At 45.5% G+C, this 26,582-nt stretch overlaps 1 protein-coding gene across 2 annotated transcripts; it reads right to left on the bottom strand.

Moving 5' to 3' along the window:
* Positions 1-1,644: 1,644 nt before the first annotated feature.
* Positions 1,645-25,377, bottom strand: wnt4 (wingless-type MMTV integration site family, member 4). 2 transcript variants are annotated; one of them, XM_035387254.1, is made up of 6 exons: positions 25,006-25,377; positions 24,711-24,921; positions 5,871-6,106; positions 3,469-3,600; positions 2,795-2,937; positions 1,645-2,121 (listed from the first exon to the last, which is right to left on the bottom strand). In XM_035387254.1, exons 2-6 carry the CDS (start codon positions 24,785-24,787, stop codon positions 1,654-1,656), a joined length of 1,056 nt encoding a protein of 351 aa, XP_035243145.1. In that variant the 5' UTR covers positions 24,788-24,921; positions 25,006-25,377; the 3' UTR covers positions 1,645-1,653. The 2 variants fall into 2 exon arrangements, with proteins under 2 accessions (XP_035243145.1, XP_035243144.1); XM_035387253.1 differs by having other exon boundaries at positions 24,711-25,377.
* Between the last annotated feature and the right edge of the window lie 1,205 nt (positions 25,378-26,582).

The following is a 26,582-nucleotide window of genomic DNA, read 5'->3' as shown; positions in this document are numbered from 1 at the left end:
TCGTTGCCGTTCATAAGCAGCAAAGAAGCGACGTGAGCAACGAGTCGAAGCTCAGTCGTTGATTCAATTTCGGGATGAATCAGCGAGATGCTGACGAATACTTTGCATGATATTTTTTCCACAATAGGTAATGCCTTAAATTTTTTTGCCAAAAGACAAAGACAGCAAAAAAAAAAAAAAAAAAAAAATAGGAAAAGCACAGTCATCTGTGGTTTGGGAAGAGAAACAAAACAAAACAAAAAAAAGAAGTAGAACACACCAGTGATGTAAACTTCCATTAGTACGCAATGGTCACCCTTTTTACAGTTTAAATAAGAAAAAAATATGACAAGAATTTCTTTTGACACAGCATATATTTCAATTTAACATACATTCATACGTAATATATATTCTTCTTCAGTGTATAAGTCTTTACCGATCTATGTTTCTTTTTAATAATGGATAGCAATTTACTATAGAAAGCTTGGAATTACTGTATGGTAATTGTACATATTTGTCATAAATAATTCAGTCACTCTGCCTGCCATATGACTGGTACAGGGAATGCTGGGAGATTTTTTGTGTGGTATGTGCGCCAGGAGATGAAAAGTGCTCTTGTGCACAGCGTCCGTGGTCCAGCCGCCCCCCCCCCCCCAAGCCAACCTGCAGGTTAACACCTGCATTTCTTACCTGGTAACCGCGGTAACAGCAAGACGTGAATACCGCCAACAGCGTCAATTGACAAATCAATGTTTCGTCGATCCGTTGGCTGACCTATGTGCCTGACTTGTCTTTTGGGGCATCGCTCGTTTGTGTATCATGGTAGTAAACCCCTGTACTGCAATGTCACAGTCCTCTACGTTTCCATACCCTACAGATCCTCAGAAGAGCCGCTTCACGTTTCAATAGCATTTTGTTTTGTTTCACTTGCTTACGGAAGAAGTAAGAGAGACTGACTCCATTATGTATGGAAGAAATATTCTGTACATTGTAAGCGGGTTTTTTTTTTTCTCTTTTTTTTTTTTTTATTTTTAAGTTGAGCAGCACGTTGCTATACAGAAACCAATGGCCACAAACCTGAAACGCTTTTTACACATAAAAGATAAATGTACACCTGGACTGCAACTCAAGACGTTTCTTTTTTTTCTGTCAGTTTTTTTTTTTTTTTTTAGTCCCTTGGGTTTTTCCTTGTGTCTGTGCCTCCAGACCAGTCCCAAAAAGCAGCATCAATAAGGGAGGGGGGGCGAACCGCTACCGCCCCCCCATCCCACTCCCTCTCACCCCGTCCCATGTGACCCACTGCCCCCCTCCCTCCCCGACATCCCGTCTGTCCAGCTCCCAGGGGGTGAAAGGACACCTCAGCTTTCTTTCTCAATGTGAGTTACACAATAAATAAAAAACACACACAAAAAAAAAAAACGTACAAAAATAAAAAAAGCAACAAAAAGCAATGAAATAAAAATAAAAATCCTTTGGGACTTTAAATGAGAAAATAAAACTGTGTCTCTGTAGTTCTCATCCTGTCTTTTTTTTTTGTTTGTTTGTTTGCTCTCTCTTAAAGTCTGGAATCACTGGGACCTCTCTCAGCTCCCCTGTTTATTTTCAGAAATGGGGGTGGAGTGGGGGGGGGGGCGGGCTGGTTCCCTGCGGTGGGAGGGTGGTGGTGGGGGGGGATCACCGGCAGGTGTGCATCTCCACCATCTTGCGGCACTGTTTGCACCTGACGTAGCAGCACCAGTGGAACTTGCAGCTGCACCTGTCCACCACCTCCACCTCCTCGGTGTGGAAGCCCCGCCCGCAGCACATGAGCTCGCACCCGTCGATGGCCTTGGACGTCCGGTTGCAGCGCCGCCCCGCCGTGCCCAGCACCCCGTTCCTGGGGTCGTGGTCGCAGAAGTCCGGGCTGGGGTCCAGGTAGACCAGGTCCTCGTCCGTGTGCGGCTTGAACTGCGAGTTCTTGGGCACCAGCACCTTGGTGGTGCCGACCCGCCGCTGCTCCACCTCCGTGGCGCCGTCGAACTTCTCCTTGATCACGTTGCCCACCTTCCGGAAGGGCGGCATGGCCTTCCAGCACGTCTTCACCTCACACGACCCCGACACACCGTGGCACTTACACTCCACTCGCATGTTGTTCAGGATGGCCTGGAAACGACACGGACGCACGCACAGGCACATACACACATACACACAGGCACACGTATACACACACACACACACACACAGGCACACACAGGCACACACACACACACACACAGGCACACACATACACATGCACACACACACACAGGCACACACACACACACACACAGGCACACGTATACACACACACACACAGGCACACACACACACACACATACACACACACACACAGGCACACACACACACACACACACATACATGCACACGCATACACACAGGCACACAAATACACACACACACACACGCACACACACACACACACATACACACACATGCACACACACGCACACACACACACCACACATACACACACACACATACACAAACACATGCACACACACGCACACACACATACACAAACACATGCACACACACACGCACACACACATAGGGACACTCAGTTTGGCCCTTCATGACAAATGAAGAAATCACAATCTATTCTGGAGCATGTAGTTCTCCAAATAATTTGTACTCGGTGCCCCGGTGGACAGAAATATAATGCAAATGAATACGTATAAAGGTAAAACATAAAACAGGTCATTTTTATATGCATTATATCTCAGAGCATATTGCCATGGTCGCCATGGTGCCATAAATGGTTATCGCGTTAGCCTACCTTTCTCCCGGCCTCGTTGTTATGGAGATTCATCAGCGCCCGACTGGAGGACAGCCCTTTGCTCCTCTCCCGCACGTCCACGAAGGACTGCGAGAACGCCACGCCGTACGCGATGTTGTCCGAGCAGCCCGACCACTGGAACCCTGCAGGAGAAGGGGGGAGGAACGGTAGCCGCAGTCAGTATCATGCAATCCACTCAAACCCAGCCCAATTTACACTCACAATTACAGCCCTTCCTTTATCTATTGTGTCTTTATCTATGTGTCCCACTGGCACTACCCCCACCCCCCCCACCCCACCCCGCACTTTTTGAGAGTATTTCATTGGTTCCAATACACCAGACAAGATCAGTAAAGTGTAGAATAGTATTTGAATCCAAACCAAATACGTGTTTGACCAAGGTCCAGTAGTTTCAGTGTCTTGCGTGTGGCTAAATCTGATCAGACCACCATTAAATATCTACAATGTTACTGTCTGGTGTTTGCAATTATCCTTTTAAGTGACAAATGAGGCAAAGTCACTATAATATCCGTGGAAGTTTGACAGAACATTTGACAGAAGCCGTGGACATTTGACAGAAGCGGCGGGAAAATTAACAACAGCAACAGCCAATCCCGTGAGAGCGGCCCTGTTGCCGGGCGGACTTGCGCGTGCGTGTGCGTGCGTGCACCTACCCTCGGGGCTGACGCCGTACACGTTGCGGTCGCAGCCGCACTTCTCCAGCTCGCCGCTGCTGCAGGCGCGCGTCACCGCGAAGGCCACGCTCGCCGACGAGATGGCGTACACGAACGCGGCCTCCCGGGTGCCTGGGGAAACGAGCGAGAGAGAGAGAGAGAGGGAGAGAGAGAGAGAGAGAGAGAGAGAGAGAGAGAGAGAGAGAGAGAGAGAGAGAGAGCGAGAGAGAGAGAGAGAGAGGGAGAGAGAGAGAGAGAGAGAGAGAGAGAGAGAGAGAGAGAGGGAGAGAGAGAGAGAGAGAGAGAGAGAGAGAGAGAGAGAGAGAGCGAGAGAGAGAGAGAGAGGGAGAGAGAGAGAGAGAGAGAGAGAGAGAGAGAGAGAGAGAGGGAGAGAGAGAGAGAGAGAGAGAGAGAGAGAGAGAGAGAGAGGGATAAAGAGTAGAGAGAGGGAGAGAGAGAGAGAGGGATAAAGAGTAGAGAGAGGGATAAAGAGGAGAGAGAGAGAGAGAGAGAGAGGGAGAGAGAGAGGGATAAAGAGAGAGAGAGAGAGAGAGAGAGAGAGAGAGAGAGAGAGAGCGAGAGAGAGAGAGAGAGGGAGAGAGAGAGAGAGAGAGAGAGAGAGAGAGAGAGAGAGAGAGGGAGAGAGAGAGAGAGAGAGAGAGAGAGAGAGAGAGAGAGAGAGCGAGAGAGAGAGAGAGAGGGAGAGAGAGAGAGAGAGAGAGAGAGAGAGAGAGAGAGAGAGAGAGAGAGAGAGAGAGAGAGGGAGAGAGAGGGAGAGAGGGAGGGAGGGAGGGAGGGAGGGAGGGAGAGAGAGAGAGAGACAGACAGTGAGGGGAGAGCGAGCCGATTAAATAACGCACGCCCGGCTTCCTGTACCACACGCCTGGCACTGTTAAATGGTAAATGGACTGCATTTGTATAGTGTTTTTATCCAAAGCGCTTTACAACTGATGCCTCTCATTCACCAGAGCAATTAGGGGCTAGGTGTCTTGCTCAGGGACACTTTGACACGCCCAGGGTGGGGACCCTCCGACTGCCAGACAACCGCTCTTACTTCCTGAGCTATGTTGCCCCTGTTAGATCTTAGTTCTTATAGGACGTCCTCTCTCTGCTGGATACTCTCCTGAGATTAGCTGAATTTCTCCCTCAGTTTTGTCTGCCACTTCTAAGGGAGTGTCACACGTTTTGTAATAGAAGCCGTCGCGTGTGGGAAAGTGTGCCCAACGCAAAGGGTTGAAAGTGAAGAAACATTTACAAGACTGTTTTATAAATGTTCTACGCATCCAACAACGGCTCCTTTTTTTCAAACCTGTTGAATTGGCATATGTTTATATATATAAACTTTAAGTGAGGTAAAATGAAACATTTTTTCTGGAATTTTGCATACAAAAATGTTCTAGTTTTCATCAGTTGCCTCAGGGAGATGCAATGACCTGTGATCTCCAGCTGGGGGCAGTGCAGCCTCACCTCCACCAGTAAACTGGTTGTCTGCTGCGGCAGACTTCCTGCCCAGACAGGATTATGACCTGTCTCCCCCGTACCTGCGCTGGCCCCAGACAGGCTGTGAACCTGAAGCCCCCCGTCTGACACACACAGACCCTGAGGGGCAGCCGATAACCCTAATTCCCCCCAGAGAACCCAAAGCCGTACCTGTCTATCTCAGAAACCCTCTCCTGAGCTGTCAACAAGGGCCGAGACAGGAGGGGGGCGGGACCTTCACCGCTGTCTCGAATATTTAACCACAGCAATAGACCAACATTCCTACATAGACAATGGGTAATTTTTAATTATCATTATTTCATTCTATTTGACCTTTATTTAACCAGGGTGGTCACACTGGTTACTCTCTTTTGTAAGTGAGCCCTGGAGCCTGTGTGTCTTTGGACTGTGGGAGTAAACCGGAGGAACCCGGAGGAAACCCACACAGACACACGGGGAACATGCAAACTCCACATGGAGCCGTCAGTCAAACCCAGAACCTCCTTCTTGCGAGGCGACAGCGTTAGCCACTGCACCACCGTGCCACGCATTGACAGCTGGATGGAACCAATAAACCACCCAAAAAATCGGTGGGTAATACAACCGGCTAATATTTTGTTCTTAAAAATACTGGTGAGAACTAGTCACAGCGGTACATGTCTTGTACCCCAAGACAAGTGCACTTAGAGGCTCTCTAAGTAAGGGATGGGGCAAGCCTGGGCCATTGTTCGCATACTGTCCATCGCATACTAAAAAATACAGTATGCAGTACGCTAAGCAGACCGTACATAATTTGAGGACGCTAGTTAGGAGGCTGATTCCTTGGGCTCAGCCCTGGCGTCTCGCTTAGCCCAGCCCAGCCCAGCCCAGCCCAGCCCAGCGCTCCGCGTGCCCAGCAGGGCGGCGCCGTCGCAGCCCCTTACCCTGGGTGACCACCTTGCCGAAGACGGGCAGCGTGTCGAGCGTGGAGCAGTTCCAGCGGCGGTTGCGGAACTGGAACTGGCACTCGTCGATGGCGAGCTGGGCGCCCCGCCGCACGGCGTCCATCACCTCCACGCTGCGCTTGCAGATCTGCACCTGCCGCTGGATCAGCCCCTTCAGCTTCTCGCACGTCTCCTCCTCCGAGATGCTGCCCACCGACGACAGCTTGGCCAGGTACCTGCAGGGGGGGCGCACAGACACACAGCTTTACACCTGAGCACACACCTGAGCACGCACCTTTACACCACACATAAAGTGTGTGAGGACAGCTTGGCCAGGTACCTGCAGGGGGGGCGCACAGACACACAGCTTTACACCTGAGCACACACCTGAGCACGCACCTTTACACCACACATAAAGTGTGTGAGGACAGCTTGGCCAGGTACCTGCAGAGGGGGCGCACAGACACAGCTTTACACCTGAGCACACACCTGAGCGTGCACCTTTACACCTAAGCATGTACCTTCACACCACACATTTATTAAAGCGCGTGAGGACAGCTTGGCCAGGTACCTGCAGCGGGCGCACATGCACCTTTACACCTGAGCACACACCTGAGCGCGCACCTTTACACCTAAGCATGTACCTTCACACCACACATTTATTAAAGCGCGTGAGGACAGCTTGGCCAGGTACCTGCAGCGGGCGCACATGCACCTTTACACCTGAGCACACACCTGAGCGCGCACCTTTACACCTGTGCGTGCACCTTTACACCACACATTTGTTAAAGTGCGTAAGGACAGCTTGGCCAGGTACCTGCAGCGGACACGGGCACAGGCTGGTACAGGGGGAATATTGGGCCTGTACACATATACACGCAGCTGCACACACACACACATACAGCCGCACACACACACACACACACACACACACACACAGGCACGAGAGTGAGAGCCACTGCTACAGGGGGGACTACTGGGCCAGTACACATAAATGTATATCATGATAGTGGTCTTACACATAGGAACTACAGTATAATTCAAAAAAGAGAGCAAACCAGTTAAAAATATATAAAAATATAACAAAAACAAAGCACAATTTGCCAAATCAATCTTCTTCCTTTTTCTTTTCAGGTTGATGATTCTGGAAAAGCAATTGGACCCAATTACGACACTTTTGTTTGGCTCAGAGGAACAGCTTGGACCACTAGGTAAATAGATACACCTTGTTCTTATAGTACCACACATGTTCATAAATGCATGCATTTATATATAGGGGATATAATGCATCACCTTGTACAATGCCATGCATTTTAATACACAAGTTCCAGCAGGCAAGGCATATGCTTCATATATATTCTATTGTATATATTTTATACATGAAGCATATTGGAGGTAGGCATCGTGCACCTGGGAGGCATTTTGACGACTATCATGAACGCAACCCATTTGAGAGGTCCCCCCCCCCATATGGATGGCACCCCCCCCATATGCTTGGTGCCCCCCCATTTGGATGGTGCCCAAGGCAACCACCTATATGGGCTGTACCTAGAACCAGTCCTGCTTCCAGGTATTTTACGAAGGGTACAGAGACAGAGAAGTGTGCCTGGCTCATCGTAAAGGGGTGGAGTGGGGGGGGAGTGGTGTTGACTGGGGGGGGGGGGGGGGGGTTGTGGCTGATAAGCTCTTTCACCTCAGAGGTCAGAAGTCAGAATGTCTGTCTCTCGCTCAGTGAGTGATCCCTCCGGATGGTCTGACCCCATCACCACCCATCCCCTATCCCAGCATGCTTTGCAGGACCACTGCCACTTTACATCACCTCATAAAAATAGACCGTTTAATTTGGGCGATCAAAGATAGGCTCTCAGGCACACCAGCACGCAGCCATCTCTCAGATGAGTGGCCCTCTCGCACTTCTAACACAAAGGATTCCTTTCTGCTGCCACAAACACAAAATACTCTCCATCGATCTTGGATAAGCACTGAGGTCAATGGAGATGCAGTTGATATAATCAACCGAAATTATTTCACAATAGGGACACGCTTAAACCCAGATTGGTTATAGCCTACAGGAGAAAACGGTACCACACACTGTATTTTAAAATCCTCAAATGATTTATTTCACGTTGCACTGAATGGATCTGTTGCCAAGGGAACTTTAAACCGTGGTAAATAAAATCTCGATATTAAATTATTTATTCACCTGCAGACACTACTGCCCCAAGCAAGACAGGAAAAAAAAAACTAACATAGTTTATATAAGCAATCCATTTTCCCAGTCGGATATTTAGTGCAGTAGTCCATGTTTGTGCTTATGCTGCAGTATCCAGGATGTCAACCTGCAGGCTTCTGGTTATAAATCCAAGGATTAATCACCGTGCCACTGCACATGGCATCACTACGAAATGTTGCTGTTTTAAGCCTAATCTTCAGTAAATGCAGTTGTCTTTTTATATTTGGGTAGGACAAATATAAAACGCTTCTTCTTTTTTATGATTTATTTGATGCATTTTACAGTATGTGCATAAAAAGAAAAGAATAAATGTTCCAGTTTGCAAGGGGAAACGCTTGATGACGGTTTTTAAAAACAAAAAAAAAAAAGGATTACCTCCTCCTGGCTTTTTTTGCATGTTACTTTGGATGGAAACAAAAACAAATCACTTTGAAAACAGAGAAAGACGACAGCAGAGCGTTATAGCATTATAACCGCGGCTCGCCGGTTCACCCCAGTTCCCCGAGCTGCCAGAGAGGAGCTGTGTGCCCCCCCCCGAGCTGCCAGAGAGGAGCTGTGTGCCCCCCCCCGAGCTGCCAGAGAGGAGCTGTGTGCCCCCCCCCACCCCCCCCCCACACGCTGGTAAAAGCCGCACATCTGAAGGCCGCTGGGTAAACAGGGCTCTGGGTGACCCTGCGTGGTGCTGACGGGCACACATTAATCACGGCGTTGGCGGGGGGGGGGGGGGGCGGCGCTGGTTCTGGTTTCTGGAGGGGGTCTGGCCCCCCTGGAGATAACACGCACACCTCCATCTCCTCCGGGGTCATCTCCCCGCTTCCTGAACCTGATAACCTTGAGCCATCCCACTTAACCGGGGTCCCCTCACACATCAAACAGCCCAGGGGAGGGGGGGGGGGGGGGGGCTGGGACTGGGGGGGGGGGGCACAACGCTTCCTCTGGTCGTTACACGAGAGCTGATCTCTGGCTGCTCGAGGAACTGGGGTGAAGAACCGGCGAACCGTGGTTATAATGCTATAATGCTCTGCTGTGGTGGTTCTTTTTTTATTTTTTATTTTTTACTTTTTTCTTTTTGCAAAGTCATTTGTTTTTGTTCCCGTCCCGTCTCCACTCAACTTGAACGCAGCTGATCGCAGCTGTGGTCAACAAAATATTCATAACACTCACACAAAAACAAAAGAAAAAAAGTCAGGAATGTGAATATTTCTTGCTTGGTGGGGGAGTTATGTTGCTTAATTGAATGATCATAGTGAGTTCATGGTAGGTTACTTACATTGCTTTATAACCACTTTGTTACAAACAATATGATTTAATAGTTTAATACTAAGGCTACTTTTATATCTGAAAATACCTATAAAAAATCCTCAATTACTCAGGTATAATTCATGTCTGGAGCCACAGTCTAACCTCTGACTTGAATAAATCATCATAATACACTGTTAGCTACCAAAGCAAGATATCGGATGCTATTTCAATAGGTTCTTTAGGGCTGCCTTACAGAAGTCCTGTTACGGACACCGAACTCCTGCAGGAAGTAGGAACGTTGGTGCAGTGGTCTGAACAACGGTCTAAGGCTGAACCCCGCTCCAGCTCTTTCCCCCACTCGGGTGACCGAACCCGGGTTTTCCAAGAACCGAACCGAGATGCCAGCTCACGCAGTACGTTCAGAGAAATGTCCTGAGGGAGGGGGGGGCGTGGGATTGGTAGATTTAAACAGCAGCGGTCAGGAGGGGGAGCAAACTCTTCAGCGGCACGCTCCAGCTTTGCTCTGGAGCAATGGGAGGAAACAGTACTGTAACACTCTAACACTCTGTCAAAATCAGACCCTCAGCAAATCCCAACTGCAAACCGGAACTCCAGGTTATGGAGGCATTCCCACAGCGTCGAACGTACATATTTTTGTGTGTGCGACCACACGATAGCACCTCAGATTAACTTCCACGGTGGAATCTTTCATTTCGTTGGCTGACAACCAACAATACCACCTGAATATGTATTTTTTTCCCCCCCTACATTTATAACAGCCCAGCAAAACTATTTCTCGCTTGAAACCAATCTCAGGTTTGAATGTTCTTGCCTGTGGAAAACAAAACAGTTTACAAACAAATATTTCGAAGTATTTCATTCTAGGCGGCTGTAGTAAAAACAAAAACAATTTTATGATTTTGGAATTGAAAAGCCCACCCCTCAATCCTGACACCCATGCCCCACTTTCCTACAGGACTTTCTGGAAGGTGAAGGCTTTGTTTCTGAAAGACAAAAATGAGGTAATTGACTCTATTTTTGTCCTCTGTCTCAGAGATCAGCAATGTAAAAAAAAAAAAGCTATAACAATACGCCCTTGACCTGTCCTAAATTATCAAAAAAAGTGTATAAAGATGGGGGAAAATGCAGGTCATGCTTTTTTTTTCATTACAGGATGTCCTACTAAAATATCCTTCAAAGGTTTCAAAGGTGGTCTGCGGAGCTTTCAAACCTGAAACGTCATGTCTGCTCTCTCGGGCAGCCATCGATGTTGACTTCCAGGCTGCTGGCCTCAGAATTCCACCGGCTCCACATGGCTTAGTCCAGCATAACCTGCCGCTCTGCAGAGGCCAGTGAACTACCTGAGGCAGCCTTGCAGGCACACTGACAATGTTTCCAAAACACTGGATAAACCAAACATGTTTAATTCAATTTGTTACACCTAAATTTTTAAAAATGTTTTTCAATTGAAAACGTTTTAGGTTCATTTGAATGAGGAGTTTGCAACAATGCCAGGCTGTCTATCCTCCTGAGCCTCGGACGAAAATAGGTTTAAGCCGTAAATTTTTTTAACATAATACTAGTGTCTTGGGCATGTTGTTTGACCCCGCAGGGGACAAAAATGCAATGCCAGGTCTTATATATGTGGATACCTCGGGCTGCTATCAGAACACCACCCATGGGCAAATAAGAATATAAATATTCATAAATATCTTTCACAAACCATACAGAAACACGGAACAGCAGCATGTTTTCTCAGTGTCTTTGTGAACATAACGGGTGTTTATATTCTCAATCCAAGATTAACGTCACAGGTGAACAGGTAGCTTGACTTTTAGGAGTTATGCTCAGCAAAAGTTTTTTTTTGTTTTTTCAGTTTCTGAGATGTCTGTGTTGAAATAGCAAGCAAAAATAAAAAATTGTAACCAGACTACAGAGTCTGTCCAAACCGCAAGAGCAACCTCAAATTTGTCGCCAATAACAGAAAGCGATTGAGAAATTAAACACAAAGGCTTGTGGGTTTCAAATCACAAGAAGTGGTCTCACTTAGGCAACAAACCAACTACTGGACTTACATTTCTTCATACTTGTTCTTCTCCATTCCAGCAAACATCGACTCTATGTTGAGCTTCTAAAATCAAGAATTACTTTGTACTTACTAGTTGTAATAGTTATAATTAAAAGCCTCATTTGCTGTGACAGACAATGGTTACCGAATAAATTTATGCAAAAAAAAATGTATTATTAAAAAAAAGTCAATCAGACTTCCACCCCCCCCCCCCCCCACCGCACTCTCCCCACAGCGGGACTGGTAAAGTCTCCCCCATCACGGCCAGGAGGAACTAAGAATTTCACTAGAGTCAGAATCGGAGACTGACCGCTGCAAGCAGGGCGCCTCATCTCCTCTAGAGGGCGCTCTTTTCTCAGTTTCCCCGAGCGTCACCTCAAGTTCACACCAAGGTTGCATTCGGGCTCAGTCCACTCTGACGCGTTCCCCTTCCCTCGCGCTCTTCCCTGGAGTGAACTTTACTGCGACGAAGGACGCGCGACAAGTGAACTTAAACAGGCGCTCCGCAAGGGAGGACAGACGAGGAACATTAAAAAAAAACGAAAAACGGGACCGAAGGGCCCTCAAGGGAACGTGATTGCTCCCTAGCCCACTCTTTCATAAACTGGAGATGAACGCCACTTGGTGTGGCTGCCATACTTCATCCCGGCGTAGAACAGGTACTACTGATCTGGCCGCAGCCTGAGAGAGCGGCCTTCAGGCACTGGGATGGATTTGGCTTTAGGATTTGTATTTGGCTCATTCGGTATTGCCGTAAATATGAATAAAGGATCTTTAGGGGGGAAAAAAAAATCTCTCAGTCCGCATGCTTCTGATTGTATTTTGCTCATCATTGTGAGTGGTTATTGTTGAATTGGTTTTGTTGATTGGATGTATGGTGTTGGAAGAAAGGTATGCTTAGTGCTTAGTTTGGGGGGGGGGGGGGGGGGGGGGGGGGGGGGGGGGTGGGGGGTACAATTCCATCCCGGCATTTTGGGGATTCCTCCCTCGAAGCAAGGGTAGGGAATGTCAGGAAATAAGCATTTAAATTCGGATATGAAAGCACACTAGAGGCTCTTTATAACAAAGGGTGCGGCACAGCACAATTAAACACAACAATGAGACATTATCACGTTGCATTATTGACAAAAAACCGGGCTTACAGTACTGGGTGGGGCACAGTCCTTTTACCCCTGAGCACGGTACTTAACCTGGTAATACTCTGAATATGAAATATCCAGCTGCCAAAAAAGATTGTATGTCAAAAAGTAAGCTGAGTTATTCATTCACCTGACAAGGGAATCGGATACGTAACTAAATTATTCTACTACGTATAGTAATAATAGTATTTTATTTTCTTCTTATTATTATTATTATTATTATTAGATGTAGTGGTAGTAGTGTCAGCAGCAGTAGTACTGTGATTATTTAATACATTTATAGACTCCTGTATGTCCCCCTGGGAGATTCTTCTGTCCCTGTATGGAGTACAGGTGTGCAGGTGTCTTCCTGGGGCAGATTATTGGGCTATCACCTGAAGCAGACGGGAGAGCAGTCTGATCACAGGGTCAGAAACCTGGCAGTTAGAGTCAATAGAAAATTTGAAATCTTTTGGGTCGCCATGGCAACAGAGGTTAGGTGGTGTGACAGCCAGGGGCAACACATTATTAAATGTCCACAACTGTCTGTCATTTATGAAATGCCTACGACAATGTTATGTCCATCTATACCTCACCAAAGCTGCAAACGACTCTGCTGTGTTCTACAAAGAACAAACGCTAGATTCTGAATTAAGGAGACATGTTGTGTCAGGTTGCTAGGCAAACTGTAAAATAAAAAAGCAAAAACAAAATAAATCAAGTAGCAATGCTGACAACAAACACTGATAACACGTAAATACGGTTTTAAGAAGGTGTGACAGAAGGCAAAATGCCAATCCAATATATATCCTCTTGAATAATAATGACAAAGGCGCTAATAAATATCATATTGGCAGACATGCATTGTAAAACCTGTATTTTGGAGCTGAATATATATTACAACCGTAGATGACAAGATTACTGACTGTAAGGCAAAAGGTGTTAACTTTCCAATGACAACAGGTGTCAATGGGAAAACATTTCAACCTGATTCAACCTCTGCAGTTTCTCTTTTACCTCATCATACATTGTTCAGAATAGAGGGCAAACTGTAGCTAGACTAAATATAAACTTGATTTTATATTTATAGGAAAGAAATATACATGCAGGATTTACCAGAATGTGGATTTGAAACTTGCACTGTTGATCAGGTAGTCAGTAGTTAACATTCTACATTCGGAAATATTTTTATGTCAGATCTGTGTCACAGAAATTCCTTTCATTCATAAGGAATGTGTCTGAACCAGAGCAGACATGCACAAATGTTTCATTTCAAATTTATAGTGTTATTGAATGTAATTTAATAGTTGAAACCGATATGATATTGCCTGGCAGAGTAAAAATGCACAGTCAGGGCCATAAGCCACAGACGGTCATCAGTGTGAATCCAGCACTTTATCACACTGCCCTGTTTACCTGGCCTCCATGTTTAAGCTGTACTGTAGGTCAGGGATAATGAGGGTTGTGTAAATATTTACCCGTATGCTTTTTTTTTTTCTCTTTTTTTTCAGGTAAATGCCACAATTTTAAAACCACGACTACGAAAGCGTGCTGTGGAGCCGACCCACACTCCCACCGTAGGGGTGGTCTACAGTACGCGCGAGACTCACAAATCCCGCTTGTTTAGGGAGGAAGAGGAGCGAGCAAACCACCTCCGCAGAAAACTCCCCGCTTGTTTTCGATACACGGTGCCTCTGTCTGTCCGTCTGTCTGTCTCTGTCCAGAAGTGAACTCAAACTGCATACAGTCGGCAGGGATGCTCTGCTGCAGCGATGTGGATTCATGTGTCTGTATCAGAGCGTAGTGATGGTGATGATGATGACAGTGCATGCGTGTGTATCTTGTATCTGTATCAGAGCATAGTGATGGTGATGACGATGACAGTGTATGCGTGTGTATCATGTGTCTGCATCAGAGCGTAGTGATGGTGATGACGATGACAGTGTATGCGTGTGTATCTTGTATCTGTATCAGAGCATAGCGTTGGTGATGACGATGACAGTGTATGCGTGTGTATCTTGTATCTGTGTCAGAGCATAGCGTTGGTGATGACGATGACAGTGTATGCGTGTGTATCTTGTATCTGTGTCAGAGCATAGCGTTGGTGATGACGATGACAGTGTATGCGTGTGTATCTTGTATCTGTGTCAGAGCATAGCGTTGGTGATGACGATGACAGTGTATGCGTGTGTATCTTGTATCTGTATCAGAGCATAGCATTGGTGATGATGATGACAGTGTATGCGTGTGTATCTTGTATCTGTATCAGAGCATAGCGTTGGTGATGACGATGACAGTGTATGCGTGTGTATCTTGTATCTGTATCAGAGCACAGTGATGGTGATGACGATGACAGTGTATGCGTGTGTATCTTGTATCTGCATCAGAGCATAGCGATGGTGATGACGATGACAGTGTATGCGTGTGTATCTTGTATCTTCATCAGATCATAGCGTTGGTGATGATGATGACAGTGTATGCGTGTGTATCTTGTATCTGTGTCAGAGCATAGCGTTGGTGATGATGATGACAGTGTATGCGTGTGTATCTTGTATCTGTGTCAGAGCATGGTGGTGATGATTATGATGATGATGATGATGGTGTATGCGTGTGTATCTTATATCTGTATCAGAGCCAGGGATGATGATGATGGTAATGGTGTATGTGTCTCTAACTTGTATCCATACCAGAGAAAGGTGGTGATGATGATGATAGTGTATGTCTGTGTATCTGGTATCTCTATCTGTGTAAGGTGATGATGATGATGATGATGGTGTATGTGTCTCTACCTTGTACCCATACCAGAGAAAGGTGATGATGGTGCAATAGAGGCCCCGCCCCCGAACAGTCATAGTTCTGACTGTTGAACAGTCTCAGTTGTGGCAGTTGAACAGTCACAGTTGTGGCAGTTGAACAGTCTCAGTTGTGGCCGTTGAACAGTCTCAGTTGTGGCAGTTGAACAGACTTAGTTGTGGCAGTTGAACAGTCTCAGTTGTGGCAGTTGAACAGTCTCAGTTGTGGCAGTTGAACAGTCTCAGTTGTGGCAGTTGAACAGACTTAGTTGTGGCAGTTGAACAGCGACAGTTAAAAAAGCTCCAGCCTGAAGATGCTGCAGCTCTACAGCGCATCAGCCCTGCTGCCTGGCTGTTTTACTGCGGACACTGAAAGAGAACAGATCCCTGGACACTGAGGATCTCTGAGGAACACACAGGCAGAGTGGGGCAATTAACAACAATTACCCCCACAGGCAGGGGGGCACTGGCATGGCCACTGGCCTTATTTTTACAGGGAAATTACCTCCAGCGAAGCCAGGCACTTTGCAGGCACCGGGCCACACATAAAAATAACCTGGAGAGTGGAAAGGCAGCAGTGAAAGGCCATAAAATGAGCCCCCCGCTCGTATTTTAATCCCAAACAGAGGGGGAAGTGGAGGGACCTGGACGGTGGGTGGGATTCTATTCCCATCCCTGGCATATGGCTCTGGGGGAGCAATTTGGTGACAGGGGGGCAGGGCAGAACCGGATATGGGAGCACACCTGCACCCCCCCCCCACCCCCACCCATGGAATACGCTCTTTATGCTCTGACTGATATACGCTCTGATTTTTCTTTTCTTCCTTTTCTTTTACCGAAGAGCTCCAGTATAAACAGGCAAACAAAAAAATCCTTGATAAACCGAACTGGAAAGAAACGCTCCACCAGCTACACAGACACTTAAGAGCAGGCAGCTAAACGGCTTGCGGCATGTGGCAGCACCATTTTACAGCTTCATTGAGCCCTTATTTCTGTGAGCATCACATGCTATCCCTCCTCTCCACGTGTTATTTTGGAGGGATTCTCTAACTCCTCCCCCTTGCATTAGTCCCCCCCCCCCTTTTTTTGGCATCCCACCCATAACTGGAATGCTGGATTCGTAAACTATGTACGAGCGTGCTCATATACGACCCCTGCTGCTAGCTATGGACGACTGGCGGTACTCCATCAAAACATTTGGTGTCAGCCGACTATCTCTTTTCACACCACAGCCAGAAGACGTGTACGCGCAAAGCGGGGGGTGGAGGAGACCCAGTCATACGCATACGCAGGGAGCAAGCCACAAGCACCTGGATGACTAACTGGAGTCGCTCACGCCACCAGCACTGCCATCCTCGCCAAACATACTCCTCCCATATATCCCTTGGGTGACACAAGGCCAATAGTGCGCCACCCCTGTGGAGCTGCTGGCCACAGTTCGGGACGGACTCGGGCACGGGTCAGATTCGATCCGGGACCGTGGCGCTTAGTCACGCGCCGCGAGAGGCGGTATTTACCGAGTGAGACACGCGGCAGCACCCCCCCTCCAATCGCTTGTCCCGAATGTTGTGATATTACATCACTGTTCATCATTAGAAAATTTTGTTTTACAGGCTTCATCACGCCTGGAAGAACAATCCACCATGGGCATTATCTTGGGCTGATCAAGCATTTCATGGCCTGTTAATGAAATTGCTTTCCCTGTGTCTTTAAGGTAATCTTTGCTGTTCCATTGGTTAAAAAAAAAATAAAAAAATAAAATAAAAAAAACGCAAGAAGGAAGTAAAACCCAGAAGAATGTTTAAATGGACACACCAAGTATCTACAAATCAAGGGCTTCTCGCAGGACGTGTTTTATACCCCCATCTAAACACTTTCCCCGAGGTTCAATCTACAGTACTTTGCAAGAGAAAATGCTCTCTTGCATTCATTTCAAACTCCACTTACACATACGTATGTCATAATAACTGCGAGGGGAACTACGGGTAATTTTTCACAGGATGGCCCCTTTTACCACAGTGGTTATTTTTACATCCGCATTTCTCCACACCTCTGCCAATGACACGCCGTTGAGTCACTTTCACCTTTAAGGTTACCTGGCTCGCGTCTGCCGATTTCAAAAACAACGCCGGGACTTCGCCGCCTCCTTTCGCGCATGCCCCCGCTCCTACGCTCCCCCCCCCCCCCACTAAGCCGAAGTGAAAAGGGGCACGCTTTTCAAATTAGACGTGCGCAACGACCGCTGCCAAGATGGAATCCGAGAAAAATCGCTCGTAACCGTGAAGGCCGCCTTAAAATCGGCACGGCAACAGAATCAGAGGAAGCAGCTCCTGTTCAGAAGAGCAAATGCGTAGACTTAGCTATAAATGGTAAATGGATTGCATTTATATTGTGCTTTACTATTGATGCCTCTCATTCACCCATTCACACATGCACTCATGGTGAAAGGCTGCCATGCAAGGTACCAATCAGCTCGTTGGGAGCAGTTAGGGGTGAGGTGTCTTGCTCAGGGACACTTCAACACACCCAGGGCGGGGGATCGAACCGGCAACCCTCCGACCGCCAGACAACCGCTCTTACCTCCTGAGCTAAGTCGCCCCACAATGGGGCTGTGCCACAACCCCGCACAGAATCCGACAGCAGTAAAGGAAAATGCTTTATTGTTATATTTATAAAAGGGCAAATAAAATGACACTGCATGAAAAGATAAAACCCCAAGCAAAGTTATTGGTTGGCTACTGGGTTGGCTTTTTTTACATTTGGTTGGTTTGGTTGGCCTTTATACATTTTTTTAATTGGTCTTGTAATTCTGCATAGAAATATACAGAAAATATATTGACGTGATATGCAGTATCAAAGATATTGCATCACTTAAATACCCTGATGTGAAATATATTTGTCATTATATTTTCGAAAATGGTAACACAAACGATACAAAATTTTGCAGCATACTCCGATAACAGCCGCTGTTTTGATTTGTTCCTGATATGTTTAACAAAACACATCATCTTCTAAATATTAATTGATTGTTTTCCTCACAGATGAATAGAAATATATTCCAAGCTCCAAATGTTAAAGGACGATCGTCAGGTGACTGTGGGTTCCACGCGCCCTCTAATAAGGAGAAGCAGAGGATGATGGGTATCTGAAAAGGTAATGGCTCGTAATAGCCGCTTGAATGTCACACTTTTAATCCGAATATCACAAATCCACACACGATGAGAATGTGAACTTTTTTGAGCGATGGAACATTTCCCTGCTTACTTGACTACTTAACTCATTAAGTACATACCTGTACTCCATATTGCCGCGACTGCTATCTGGTTATTAAAGGCAGCCTCTGCAGACAGATAGGCTCCATATTGAATTCTTTTCTACCCAATGCCTGGAGGATGCAAGCCGAGTGGTAAATGCTTAAAATAGGGCCCCTTATTGGGCCTTATTTTTACTATTACTTTTCATATCGGCGAGGCGTTCTGACGTGTACAAGCAAGCTAGCGCACCTGACCTGGTACACAGGTTGTGCTGCGTGTTTGTAAGATGGCCACTTCCACGGTTATGATGCTGGGGGGGCCAGATCCCCAGAGTTATAACCTAACTTCAGAAGTGGAAGTAAAATGCAGTCCATTAAGCATATTCGGTCACTACGTTAATGAACAGATGGGTTTATGATGTCCATGCCTCCATGGCAATTGTGGTAAAACGTGCTCCGTAAACTTGACGTGTAGCAGATCGGTCGGGAACCAATTCCACCGGCGCATGGGTGTGACACTTCTAAATCGCTAAATCGCAGCCAAGTGTTTACCGCGACACTATCTAAGGCAGTCGTTTTTTTTTTGCAGTCCTTTCAAAAGTCATAGGCTTCCTCTGCATCTCACAGACTCTACGTTCGTTACGCTCTTGATCGTTGTTTAACATGCTGCTAATAAGTACGACGAATTATAAACGATTCACATCGAACGATGAGACCCGTCGACACGAATTATAAACGATTCACATCGAACGATGAGACCCGTCGACACGAATTATAAACGATTCACATCGAACGATGAGACCCGTCGACACGAATTATAAACGATTCACATCGAGCGATGAGACCCGTCGACACGAATTATAAACGATTCACATCGAGCGATGAGACCCGTCGACACGAATTATAAACGGTTCACATCGAGCGATGAGACCCGTCGACACGAATTATAAACGATTCACATCGAACGATGAGACCCGTCGACACGAATTATAAACGATTCACATCGAGCGATGAGACCCGTCGACACGGTCCTGTGAACTGAGTGAGATTACCACTGTTCCAAACTGTGAAACAATTCATATTAAAAAGCAGGTGAACTGCACTGGGAAAGATGCTGATAAATCCTGCCAAAACTATAATGCATGAAAACATAATTCTTTAACTGTGATCGCTTTAATGGCTCACTACTGCATGTGTAAGTAGTACTACTATTGTTTGTAAGCGGTACCCATTATTTTAAGACACACTGATCAGATTGCATTAATTATAAGCCCAGGCCTTTCATATATTTTGTCTTTTAAGACTGTTTCCCTTAACCGAATTCACACTTGCCACCGCCACTAAAGACTAAAGATTTTATCACTAGAGTCTAAAATTAATTCAATGAATTCAGAAATATGAACAGGTTCTCTCACTCCCTCACTGAAAGAAAAACAAGATCAGGTCAAAACCTAGTATAAGGCTGGACCCGGCCGACCAATGGTGTAACTTCATCACTCACTCAGTCACTCAGTCAGTCACAGACATTCGCGTTTGTAGGGCAGGCCCCGCTGTTGTGGTCCGGCCAAGAAAACGTGGATTTGGAAAGACACAGAGGTCTGCCTGGAATGAGCCCAGCCTACATAAATACTGCATTAAATAAACAATCAGGATAACTGTGACCATGATACTGTAAGCATCACCTGCTGTTTCTTTTTCCCATTTACTGTCTGCCAAAATCATCATCCAGATAGCTTTTCTTGTCACCCCCCCCCCCCCCCACACACACACACAAACACACCCACACCCACACGCACACACACACAAACACACACACGCGCGCACGCACACGCACACACACACCCACACCCACACACCCCCACACCCACACACACACCCGCACACACACACACACACACACAAACACACCCACACAAACACACCCACACGCACACGCACACACACACACACACGCTTGTGTGAAAGTCAGCTGTGCGCTGAAGCCGCCGCCAGCACACAGGTGCGGTAGAACTCGTCTGTCTGGGGCGGGGGCGCGGAATCAGGGTGTTAACTGACAAGAAAAAAAACAAAACAAAAAAACAGCTCATAAATTACATTCTGGACAGGAATCTAATAAATATCGCGTCCCGTTCCAGTAGGGATAAGTTGTTGTTTGTTTTTTTTACGAGGAGAGTTGCAATACCAACCCTGAAAAAAGGAGGTCAAATGAGCATTCTGTGACTGCTCTCATGAAGTACAATAAATCCAATAGATTTATCAATACTGATCATCAGCTGCAACCCTCCTCAGAAGCAGCCAGTGATCCAACAGAAGAATAAACAAGCACGGAACCGTCCAGACCCACGACGCAACTCACTTCCGCAGACACGTTTCAGCTGGCACCGCCTGCGCATGCGTCCTACTAAACGTCCCTCAAAGGTCGTCCGTGAGTGAGTGAGTGACCACAATTTGCCATGCAAGCTTGGATTAGCATCACTGGTTAATGCATAGGCACATTACTGCGTAGGACCATCCAACACACGTTCTTTTGTAGTGCTTGACACGGCCAATAAATCTGCACAACTCAGGTGACAGCGGCGTGGTGCGGTACAGTGGTTAGGGAGATTGACATGTAACCACAAGGTTGCACAACACGCGTGGGTGGGGATCAGCTATTGCACCTGTGAATAATGTACTTAAACCTGAATTGCTTAAGGAACTATCCAGCCCATTGAAATTGTTATCTGCATGAACAAAGAAACGAGAATTCTGTAAGATCCAACCTGCTGTCTTGCTTTCCCTGCTCAAAGACGGCAGGTTAGCAAATCTAGCGATTTGTCCTTACACAATTGTATCAGTCCCCCCCACCCCCCCAAAAAAAATACTGGCTCTCTTACTTTCTAGTTAGTATGTGTGTCAGAATTCAAATGCTTCCATTGAGTTTACTTCATTGGCACTGACTGCACTACCGTGTCAGAGAAATCTGAGTCAGCTACAGTGTCAGACTCCTTAATTCATTCTCTCAAGCCTGACCATGGGCATTTGTACCAGTTGCCATTGGGTTTGCCAAGAAGGATTTCCTCCAAGCAGATATTCCGTGGTCATGTGACCTCCCTGTAATTATGTCGTCCTTTCAGAACCTCTCAAATTAAACGTGTTCCACCGAATAAATACGCCTGCCCTTTGCGTTTGGTGCTTGGTGTTCCTTTTTTTTTTCTGTTCCTTTTTTTTTCTTTTCCCACATCAGGGACCTGTGCAAGCATCGTGCGTGCATGTGTTGCAGCAAAGACTAATCACATTTCGAATCATGCAGGCAGTCAGGTGTTTGTAGTTTTGTAGGCTTTGTCTTTCTTATGCTGCAAACCACTCTTGCCGGAAGTGTGCAAGCGGTGTATTATGTCGAGTTTCATCCCCAGTTTATAAACGTCAGTGTTTAACACAGGCAAGAGCTCCTTTGACAAACACATAGCCTACATTATCTTTCAGTTAAGTTAAACCCAGAAACAAACAAACAACAACAAACAAAAAAAAAAACAGCTGCTGTGTATTTCATTGAACGTGCAGTGACTGTCCAAGCTTCATATGCATAATGATGACATGCTACCAAAGTCTGGATAAGATATGATCTGCTACGATCTGCGTGTAATTTACTCCATTGTGTCACTCATAACTGCAGGTGAAACTGCAAACGACAGGTGACAGAAACGACTGACATCAGCTCCGCGAAGTTGAATGACTGCTTTGAAAATTCTGTTCGGCGACTTTAGCATTCACTAACGCCATGAGCTCTGCCGAGATTACATATGTGCATAATGAGGATGAGGTGAATTACAGGGCGAAACAACCGATTCACATTCAAGCGCGTCAAATGGCCAGTTCACAAACACGGAGGCATCAGGTAAACATGACAGGGGGAATCCAAAGTACAGATAAGTACTTACAGACAAAAAAACGCAAAATTAAACTTCATTAAAACCAACATGACTAACTTTTCGAGTCTGACGAGTAGGCTATTCGTCTATGATTTCAGCTCTTTTTTCAGATCCGTGCAATGCAATTTCGACTAGCAAGCTGTGTCCGTTATTCCGTTATTTTTAGTGTGCACTAGGTACAAGAGGCTAATTTAAGTCAAACAACTGTGCAGAAAACTGGACATTAAGCACGTGCATGGAAGGATCGCAGTGGCATTCGATTTGTGAGCACAGGGGCCGACTAACACGCATCGATAGATCTACAAAAAAATTATGAACCCGACTCATTTACATTTGCAAATAGTGTTGTTCAAGGCACAACAGTTTACTGTAACAATTTTGTTTAACTCGGGAACGTACCGGAATCAACCGCCGTTTTAAAAACGTTAAGCAGACACGTAATATAATAGGCAACGTTTCAGTGCATAAGCAACATACACAGTATGGTTAACGCGAGCTTGTCAGTATGACAACACTTAGGATAACAACCGTTTTACTTACAAAAATTGCCCTTAAGGGAAAAATTACCTTTACAGAAAGGCCGTACTTGCGTTATATCCTTTCTCAATTGACAGAATTTTAAACAAAAAATTATGATTATTAAGATTAAGGTCAATTTGTAGCGGTGAAATGCATCTCTGTTGTGACCAGCATCTAACTGTAGCCTAGTTCAGGCTCGGATGCGTCTAAGAACGTATTCATTAGCAGCTCGTGCTGGTGCATTTGAGATTGAGGAATTCAAAGGCACCAAAGTAAGATACCTTGTTTTTGACATATGGATATTGGTCCCTTTATGTATAATAAACAATATGACTAATTTGAAACAAAAATACGCGTTTGGCTTTGAAAGTTTGATGACAAGATTTATCTGGTATATATATGAACATACAAATTGTGTTTGTCCTTTGCTATGTGCTCCTAATATCTAAATACGTAGCCTGTGCAGACATATTAAATAACTTCGGCTACTGATTTATTCATCAAAACAAACAAAACATATTTTCAGCTGTTTTTCAATTATACAGTTCATCCGATATACAGTAATACGATTAAAAAGAACAAATAAGAAAAACTTATCCAATCACGTCATGTTTTGGTTTTTAATGTCGTACGTTTATGTGTGGCCTCACGTATGACCAAAACAATTATTTTGTGCTGATTCTTGTCACAGAAAAGAAAAAAGCACTTGAAATAACTGGGCTAATACCTGGCACATTCCTGTTGGGGGGAAGGATAGTGTACATGCACCCGTTTGGATTACCCTGTCAGAATAATCATATTTTGCAGACTAGTTGAAAGGTTTTTTTTTCTTAAGTGTGAAGCGTGTCTCCACACGTCTAAGGCTTACGCCTGTCACCACACCTTGGCAATCCTAAAACACTAAACCCTCTTCAAAACACGCAAAACATCAATCTATCAATTTAGACAAAATGTTGAAATGTAAGAAACCCTTTATTAAAAAAAACATACCTGTTTTTTATTATTATTTTTTTTTTAATTCCGACTTTCTTTACTGTCAGTAACACTAAAGGTATTCGGGCATGATCGGCGATAATAATTAGATGACATAACAAAATTCAGGTAGGCTACCTGTCAGAGGGTGGGACTCTAGCTCCGTCAATAGTTAATGTGGAACAGTTCGACGACAATGACGCTGTTTGCGGACTTCGTCTTAAGATGATGAAAACGAAAATGAAAAATATTTTTTTTGCATTCTATCTGAGGGCAAGAATAACAAAAATCCAGAAGTTGTGAAACACATCCTCCCAAGGAACAGGATTTAGCCGCACGCGCATGTAGAAGCAAGGTCCGTCACTGCACGGTGCTGACAGTAGTACACGAAACACAGAGTTCTCTGATGAACTAGTTTGTAGCTAAATAACCCTACAACAAATTCACCAGAGCTACGCGAAGGCACGTCATTAAAATGCAGTTTTGGGCTTTGATGGCGACTATAAAAAACACCCTGACACGTTTTCACAAAATAGCTCGGCAGCAATAATTCTGCAACACTACTTCAACATTGATGGGACAATTCCGGCCTACTGCAAATAATTAGGTTAACACGTGAAAAAAAAATGCGTAAATGGGTTGACACTGACAGGGCACGATCACCGACGTCGAGAACTAGAGAGTTGTAAACAAAAAACAACAAATAAAATATTTCGGTCTTCGTACACTTACAGCCAGTTGCTAGCATTTGCAGAGAAGAGCGCTAGAATTAGCATCAGCAGCGTCCTTAGCAAATACTCCGATGTCATCTTCAGCAGGCGAAAGCTCGAACTCCCCAAGTTAATCGTACAATCCACGGACGGCGTGATTTTAGCCGATTTTTCTCAGTTTGGATGGATTAGCGGTGTTCTCGGTAAAGGGGTGTTTGTAGATCAGTTGGTCCCTTTAAAACACAGTTAATCCGTTACCAATTCATCGGGCATCCACTTGAAAAAGGCAGTCCTGCAACTCTTGTAGGTGTCCTTACCTCTCCACAGAAAAAAAAAGATGCAGTAAGTTTGCTCAAAACTGTAGGACTCTTCTGGCTGCGCAAGCTCTAAATTGGACACCTCTTGTACAATGTATTTGTTGTTATTGTACTGACATTATCTGACATGCTCACACATTTAGCAAATATCGAGGTGCGCGTAAAAAAAAACCCTTTCTCTTCTTGGTCCAGCTGAACTTTGTTTTGCAATGCTTTAGATTCATCTGCCGTTCTTGCTTCCCATTTATTTATTCTTCTCATTAACCTTGGCTCCGTCTAATACCTTCTGAAGATGCCACTCTGTGCGGGACGTGAAACTGAATGTCGAATTTAGTGACTCCTGTTGGATTTAGGAGGGGCGGTACGAAGTCTGGGGGAGGTTTTGATGTGTAAGTATGGAGATAAAGGCGGGTTTAGGGCTCCCTATCAGAGCGCGTTATGTATTTTTTTTAAAGCCCAAGTGAGTCTCGAGCAGTTCAAAAAGTTGTCCTGAGAGGATGCAATAGCGCAGCTATTGACCACGGCACGGTGAAACCGCATTCACTTCTTACCGGAACCCACCCACATCAACGACCCCTTCACAAACTCTACACTTCGGTGTCAATGCGTTATTTAAATGAAATCCCACTTGACAACAGCGGAGTTTAGGCTACTCTCCGCCGTGTACAAATGAAGATAATGGTTGCAGTATGTATTATTATTATAACAGAAACCGGTCTGTTTCTTTCAGATCCCGAAGCTATTTCCGACGACTTTTTAGAAAGATACAGCAAACATTCATCATCCGCTTCACGTTTAATTCAGGCGAATGAGTTTCGTGTAAAACGCATGTATTCATCTGGCTAGCCAAAGCGAAAAAAGACGTCTTTCAGATTTCAATTTAATCCCAAGAGAGTTGTTACTGCCCAAGTACAAATTAGACCAAAACGATCCTATCTGATTTAACTTATTGGGTTCTCTGTACTAAAAATACCCAGTTTTTTTTGCTCGTGGGACGCTGGTTTTGAACACTAGCTCTGTGAAAATGTCTTGAACCTGAATGTCTCGCCGAAGGCGGGCCGTCAGCCTGATTTAGCCTACCCTTCAAGATGAGAACGAACGACTTATAGCCTACATACTGTGAGTAATAGATTAATGAAAACGCTGTGCATATTTTAAAATGAGACTTATTAAACGTGGGCCTATTTATGATATCCGCCATCAGAACTGTGTATAAAACTGTTTAAATCTCAATTTTCCCTGCATGTCGGTCGGGCTAGTTATAAAACACCGACGAGAAAAGTATTGGCTAACCTCAACCGCACCTGCAGCTGCAGCAACACTATCGAAATAATCACGCGTGTGGAATAAGGGGCCGGTAACGGGACACCGGCAGACTTCCCGCGAGCACATTCTTTCTTATCTGTGATACTAGTTTGTTTTATTATAGCTTGTTATTATGAACGGCAATGGTAAAAAAAAAAAAATAAATACATTAAATAAAAAAACCGTTACAGCCGAACTCATATCTCTATGAATCAGCTTTTTAATGATAACTACATCAATAACGTGTTTTGTAGTGTTAGGCATGATCCATT

The sequence above is a fragment of the Anguilla anguilla genome, chromosome 13 (assembly GCF_013347855.1).
Source record: "Anguilla anguilla isolate fAngAng1 chromosome 13, fAngAng1.pri, whole genome shotgun sequence".
NCBI lineage: Eukaryota > Metazoa > Chordata > Actinopteri > Anguilliformes > Anguillidae > Anguilla > Anguilla anguilla.
This window is presented reverse-complemented; position numbering and strand designations above follow the sequence as displayed.

Coding starts and splice junctions, on each gene's coding strand:
- wnt4 (XM_035387253.1), bottom strand. CDS start 24,787: ATGACATCGGAGTATTTGCTAAGGACGCTGCTGATGCTAATTCTAGCG. Junction 3,601..5,870: donor CGGCAAGGTGGTCACCCAGG/GTAAGGGGCTGC, acceptor TCGTTTCCCCAG/GCACCCGGGAGGCCGCGTTC. Junction 2,938..3,468: donor GTACGGCGTCAGCCCCGAGG/GTAGGTGCACGC, acceptor CTTCTCCTGCAG/GGTTCCAGTGGTCGGGCTGC.